The sequence below is a fragment of the Aethalodelphis obliquidens genome, unplaced genomic scaffold (assembly GCF_003676395.1).
Source record: "Aethalodelphis obliquidens isolate GAN/ISIS:26980383/991018 unplaced genomic scaffold, ASM367639v1 scaffold8, whole genome shotgun sequence".
Classification (NCBI taxonomy): Eukaryota; Metazoa; Chordata; class Mammalia; order Artiodactyla; family Delphinidae; genus Aethalodelphis; species Aethalodelphis obliquidens.
This window is the reverse complement of record NW_020837952.1, coordinates 54,380,313-54,386,853: the sequence shown is the minus strand read 5'-3', so window position 1 is coordinate 54,386,853 and position 6,541 is coordinate 54,380,313. Positions and strand designations below refer to the sequence as shown.

The window sequence follows — 6,541 nt, the reverse complement described above, 5'->3', positions numbered from 1 at the left end:
TTCACTGGACAGGATGATCACCTCCAATGGGAGAAATCTAGGTGGCCTCACTGCAGGAGGTGCTGCTTGTGCTTGCGTTGTGGGATTCCTTTCTTCAGGAAGCACCTATTGGACTTCCATGCCTATATGTTCTTGGTCCTCCTGTGACTGTCCTCAGTCGCAGTGATGAATTTGGGCAGGCTCCTAGGAGGTTTTGGGGGAGTGGGTGTACTAGTTGGAGGGAACCTCAAGAGCAAAGGCTCAGAGGCAGAAAATGGGTTGAGATTGGCCACCTGGGGAGTGGTGGGAAATGAGGCTGAGAAGTCCAAGTCCAGGGGTCGGGGGCTGCTTAAATTGGAGGCCAGGCTCAGACACCAACTCCGCAAAGCCTGCCTGATTCTCCCAGCCCTTGGGAATTCTCCTGGGCCATGCCATGCTCTGCTTTGTGGCAGGGTGGTGAGTCTCTGTGGGTGGCTCTGGGCTCCCTGGCCATGGAGACTGGGTCACGCTCATTTGGGTAAACAGACCTCTCTACTTCCTTGCTGTGTGCCTGGCCTAGTGCTTGGTCTATGGACATATGAGTCTGGGTGAAGATGCAGGAGCCCAGCAGCTGGTCCCATCTTAGGTGCCCTTTCTATGGGGGTGGAGAAGCCCACCAATTCTTTAATCGTCACCAAGTCTTATTTTTGTCCCCATCTGACAAATGAAAGTAAAGTTCAGAGAGGTGAAGTAACTTGCCCAGAGTCACACAGCTAGGGAGAGCCCCAATCAGGATTTGAACCCTGGTTTGTGTGGCATGAAGCAGGGGATCATCCCTTGGTGATGCCATTCTGAGAAGACAGACTGTGAAGGGGCCTGGCACGGGGCTGGCCCATAGAAGGGTGACTCAAAAGGGTTGCTTTTCCTTTCCTCTTCCTTTGTGGGGCTAATGCAATCCACCAGCCATCTGGTACTTTCTTGTGTTTAATTAACAAATATTGATTGAGCTCCTACCATGTGCCGGGCACTGTTCTAGGCACTGGGGATTCAGTGAATAAACAGAAATCCCTGCCCTGATATTCTCATGAGGAAGACAGACAATAAATAAAATGTACAGGATGTTGGAAGATGAAAAGTGCTATGGAGAAAACACAGCAGAAAAGGGGCCTGCTGCGAAGGACGGGGGAGAAGGGATTCCAACTTAAATAAAGTGGTCTGGGAAGGCTTCACATAGAAGACATTTTTGTGTAAACTTGAAAGAGGTGAGGGTGAGGTGTATGGATCTCTAGGGAGAGACCCAGGCAGGAACAGCATGTGCAAAGGTCCTGAGGTGGGTGTGTCCCTGAACTGGCCAGAAGCCCACTGGGTCTGGAGTGAGGAAGCCAGGGGAAGATGGTAGGATATGGGTTTGGAGGTAACAGGGTCCCCCTTACACGGGGCCTGTAGGCTGGTGTCTGATCTTTGACTTTTGTTCTGAGGGAGATGGGAGCCATCAGGGTTCTAGTGGAGGGAGGACAAGATATGAGTGACCTTGTACAAAACAAGACGGAGGTGGTAGCTGCAGAAGGTCCTCTGTCCACTGGCCTGGCTGGGAGAGAGGCAGCAATAAAGACTGCTGAGCAAGATGGGCTGCAGTGGGCCACAGCAGGACAGGCACCCTCAGGGGCCTCTGGTGGGCCAGACGAGGGCCAGCGACCTGGGTTCTACCTGGCCCTGTGGCTGAGCTGCTGGGTCATCTTAGATCATTCTCAGCCTTATGTGCCCAGCTATGAACTGGAAATAATTCTAACACTGTTGTGAAGACCAGAGGAACTGAGCTAACTACTGTGGAAGCCCCAGAGGCTGGGAGGCTTCCTGGAGGAGGGAACCCTTGAGCTGAGCCTTGAAGTCCAAATAGAATTAAGCCTGGTGGAAGGAACGTGGTTGAGGATGGTGGGGGCTGGCGAAGAGCATCCAGGGCGAGGGACAGCGTGAGCAAAAGCTGGGAGGCTGGACACCAGAAGATACTGGGGATTGAGTGAGCTTAGCCGGGGGTCTCTGGGGAGTGGGAAGGCTGGAGCGCCCCTCCCTTCCATCTGGCACGGAGGGGTTGCTTTTTTTTATTTTTAAATTTTTATTTATTTATTTTAACATCTTTATTGGAGTATAATTGCCTTACAATGGTGTGTTGGTTTCTGCTTTACAACAAAGTGAATCAGTTATACATTGCATATGTTCCCATATCTCTTCCCTCTTGCGTCTCCCTCCCTCCCGCCCTCCCTATCCCACCCCTCGAGGCGGTCACAAAGCACCGAGCCGGTCTCCTTGTGCGATGCGGCTGCTTCCCACTAGCTGTCTACCTGACGTTTGGTAGTGGATATACGTCCACGGCCTGGAGGGTTGCTGTTGCCCCCACCCCCCCTGCAGCAGCGGGCAGGGCCGGGCTGTCCCTTCCGCCCGGGACACTGTTTCAGCCACCTCTGGGCTCTCCTGGGCCGGCCCCGCCCCTGGGCTGCCCTGGAGGCAGGGGCGGGGCCCGGCGCCCCAGAGCCGGCAGTGGGAGGGCGGGCCCGGGAGCAGGTGGAGGGCTGGCGGCAGCGGCAGCGGGGCTGCCATGGCTCGGCCTCCGGGTCCAGAGCACCGACTGCCACCTCTCCCCTCCTGGCCTGCCCCCCATGCCTGGCAGACCTTTGCCTTTGCCGGGGCTCCCGCCTGACCAGCCTCCCCTCCCCGTCTGGTTGGGATCTGGGGGCTGAGCCGTCTGGGGTCCCAGGGCCAATGCAGTGCCGGCTCCTCCGGGGCCTGGCTGGAGTCCTCCTCACCCTTCTGTGCATGGGGCTCCTCTCCCTACGGTACTACTCAAGCCCATTCCCGCAGGGCGTGCCGGAGACCCCCGGGCTGAGCCCGCCAAGCCCTCGGCCGCCGGAGCTGCAGCTGCACGATGTCTTCATCGCAGTCAAGACAACCCGGGCCTTCCACCGCTCCCGCCTGGAGCTGCTGCTCGACACGTGGGTCTCCAGGACCAGGGAACAGGTGACAAGCGGGTGACTGCGGGCCGCAGGAGTGGCTTCTGGTCTGAGGGACTCACAGAGGACTTTCTACCGAGCTGGGGTCCCTGGCGGCCTCGAGGGAGAAGCTGCTCACCCACCTGCCCCACCTGGGCTGTCTTCTCGCTCCTTCCTGGGAGGATCGGGGGCTCCTGCGGCCCTGACTGTGTCCCTTGCTGGCCCCGGAGCCAGGCGCTTCTCAGGCCCACTGCTTCGTTTCTTTTGGGGCCAGGCTGGGCCCCTACCCCGGGCTCCTGGGTCCCTTCTGGGGGGTGGTCTCTCTATTCCCTGGTTGTCCTGGCACAGGTTTCGTTCCTGCCCACTCTGGCCCAGCCTGGCATCGGGGGCAATGGGGGCTGTTGGGCAGCTGTGACAGAGGCCCCCGAGAGGTCCTGACTCTGACATGCGCCCAGGCCAGGCCGCCCCCTGTCCAGGCCCTGGGTGCTGTCCTTCTGCCCTGGCTGTGAGCGTGGAGCACAGGGACTGAGCTGCTGAAGAGGGGACAGTCTGGGGCGGGGGGGCTGTTCGGGGAGAGCGGCAGGGGGGCATCCTCTCAGAACTCCTGAGAGTCCCTGCCCCCACGCCTCTGCGGCCCAGGGTGTGCCCAGGGCGGTGCACCTCACCTCCTGTGCTCCATTTCCTGTGGGGCACTTTCCGAGCGAGGGAGGTGGGGCGTGTGCTGTGATGGTGGCGGCTGAGGTAGTGGTGGGCGAGAGGTCAGGGCAGAGGTCTGCCTGGCGTGTGGGATTGTGTGTGTGTGTGTACACCCGCGTGCATGCTCACCTGCACGGAGCCAGTGTCAGTGTTAGATGTGCCGTGACAAGAGGCGTGTGTGCCGCAGGGCTGCGTGGCTGCTGTCGTTCTGGGGAGGTGGCTGTGACACGCCGAGTCCCTTCTGGCTCTTGCCCTCCTCACATCCAGTGCCCTCCTCAAGCAAAGTCAGTGATTCGGGGGTGCTGGGGGTCATCCCTGGGGGAGGGAGATTCTCACACACACACACACACACACACACACACACACACACACACACACTGTCCCCACTTCGGCTCAGTGGAAGTGACGAGCCTTCGGAGGGGGTTGGGGGCTCCTGGAGACCAAGGAGCGGGGAGGTGGAGCCTGGAAGAGGCCAGGGCCCCCTGGGGAGGGGGCACCCCTGCCCGGATTTCCTAGCACCCTGGATTAACCCTTTCCTTGCTGTACCCCCAGCACCCCAGGCTCCTCCCTGGGGCTCTGCACAGCTTCTCGTCTTGGGCAGATTCTGGTTCCACTGGCGGAAGTCGCCAAGCCTGGCCCTCCCCGCAGACCTTCCTGTTTATGGTGCTGTGTCTGTGTGTACCCGGGAGCATGGCCTCACGTGGTCAGAGGCCCTTTCCTGTCCCGTCTTGATCACTATGGTGGTGTGCTTGCTCCGGATGAGGAAACTGAGGCCAGAGAGGAGGAAGTGCTTGCCCCGAAGGCCTGAGGGGGCAGAGCCCAGTAGGAGCCGGCTGCCATCTCCCGCTGGGGCCCCTCCTTCTCTGCTGAGACCCGGGATCCCAGAGCTGCCTAGTCACTTGGGCCTCCAGCCTGGGTGTCTGGGCCTGGCAGGACCAGGCCGGCAGAGGAGAGGCAAGCAGCCCCCCGCTGTGCCCTGAGCTCAGCCCCAGATGCTAACTGGCTGCTCAGCATCTAAGTGACAGCATGTCGGTGCATCGCTCTGTGGAACCTTCACAATAACCCGAGTGGTAGGTATTGACATTCTCAGTTTACAGGTGAGGAAACTGAGCAAGGTTAAGCAGAGGTAGGAGATGAATTCACTCAGTTGGACACTCCCACCCACCCCCACCCCTGCCCCTAGCACAAGGGGCAGAGTCTAGAAATCTTGTCCTTTAAGGCAGGGTTGAAAAAAGGAAAGATACTCAGAGGAAGAGGAGAGGAGACAGAGAGACCCACTCCTGCCATTGCATCTGGGCCCCCTTCGTTTCCACCCTTTGGCTCATCTCTTCCTGTGACCTTGGCCAAGGCCTTCCACCGTTCAGCCTCAGCTTCCCCAGCCACACAGGGCAGGAGGGTCTCGGAACCTCTTTCAGCTCTGCTATCAGCAGCGGTCCTGAGCTGGTTAACTCCAGGGCTGGGCACCCGCCCCAGCTGGTTAAGGCAGCCGGGTGGCAGGTGGGCCTTTGTGGCAGCAAGCTGGGGCTCGTGTGGGGCCTTTGTCCCAGGCAAAGGGGGTGGGCTCGGGGAAGGCACGTTTTGTGATTCGGGGGGGGGTCTTCCTCTTCCCCACAGTCCTCTAGGAGGGCGGGTGGGGGATGGGGGAGGAACAATGGCCCCACATCTCCCCTCCTCTGCAGCAGATGGCCCCCGGCCACCCCTCCCCTGACCCCAGCAGGCTGTCTGTCCCTTTGTTCTCCCGCGAGGTTTTAACCATTGTCAGAGTCCCTCCTTGAACAAATCACATGCAACCTTCAGCTCGGAGGAAACTGCCCGCCGCTCTGTGCCAACCTCAGGATTCCCAGGGACCGAAACACCAGCCTCATGCACCCTGCTCAGCCCCCGGGCCCTGCTGCGGGGACCCCTCCCCTCCGCCTCCCCCCACCGATTCATTCACAGGCATTCCCTGGCCCATTTGGCCCACGCTCCAGACTTGAGAGGGTTCCGCTATCTGGGTGACTGTTTGGTGGCAAAGTTTGCCAGGGAGCAGGGCAAGAAAGGTCAGGCTCCCCCGGGGGCTGTGTTGAAAACAGACTTGGGGTAAGGCAGGACGGAGCAGGGAGAGCAGGGAAAAGGTGACCAGCGAAGCGGGCAGGAGGTGACGAGGGTGGGCTGGACCGAGGGCTGGCCGTGGAGGCTGGAGGGAGAGGGTGCACCCTGGGCAGTTTGAAAGTTGGGTGGACAGAATTAGTTGACAGACTGGATGTGGGTGTGAGAGAAAGAGAGGAGGCACGGTGACCCCAAGGTGTTGGGTTCCAGCAAGATGGGGAAGAGTGAGAGGAGCCCAGGTTCCGGGGGCGCTTGGGTGCTCGGTGTTGTCGTCCTCAGTCTGAGGTGCCTGCTAGACCCCCAGGGAAAAGTCTGGCTGTAGTGGGAGTTGAGGGCGGGGAGAGGTCCAGGCTAGGTTCAAATGCTAGCTCTCCTCCTGCCAACCGCACCGCCTTGCTCCATCACTCAGCTTCCGTTTTGCCATCTGCGAAGCGGACAGATCATAACACCTGTCTGGAGGTTTAGTGAGGTCGTGGGGGACCAGGTGTATGAATGCTGTTGGTGGGTCACCTCTCCTACCTGGCAGATGTGCAGGGGCCCCGACACTTGCACAGGGAGTTTGCGTGGCTGTGAAAGTCGTGACCGTCTCTCTAAGTAGTTTGGTGTCCTAGCGTGTGGGTCTGTCTACTGAACAAGTGTTTAGGGTTCTGTAAATGTGGAGGGGCCAAGCAGGACTGTGATGTGTGTGAGATGTGATGTGTGATGTGTGATGTGCGATGTGATGTGTGTGTGTGATATGATGTGTGTGTTATGTGATGTGTTTGTGTGTGATGTGATATGTGATGTGATGTGTGTGTGATGTGATGTGTGATGTG

General features: G+C 59.2%; 1 protein-coding gene across 6 annotated transcripts in view; it reads left to right on the top strand.

The window, feature by feature from the left end:
• The first annotated feature begins 2,505 nt into the window (after nucleotides 1-2,505).
• Nucleotides 2,506-6,541, top strand: part of MFNG (MFNG O-fucosylpeptide 3-beta-N-acetylglucosaminyltransferase) — a 14,736-nt gene continuing 10,700 nt past the window's right edge. Inside the window, exon 1 of one of the 6 annotated variants that reach the window (XM_027107566.1) lies at nucleotides 2,506-2,970. In XM_027107566.1, the coding sequence (XP_026963367.1) occupies nucleotides 2,716-2,970 (255 nt within the window). In that variant the 5' untranslated portion in view covers nucleotides 2,506-2,715. Of the gene's footprint in view, nucleotides 2,971-5,079; nucleotides 5,136-6,541 lie in introns of those variants that run through there. The other 5 variants (XM_027107564.1, XM_027107567.1, XM_027107565.1 and 2 more) reach the window with 5 other exon arrangements.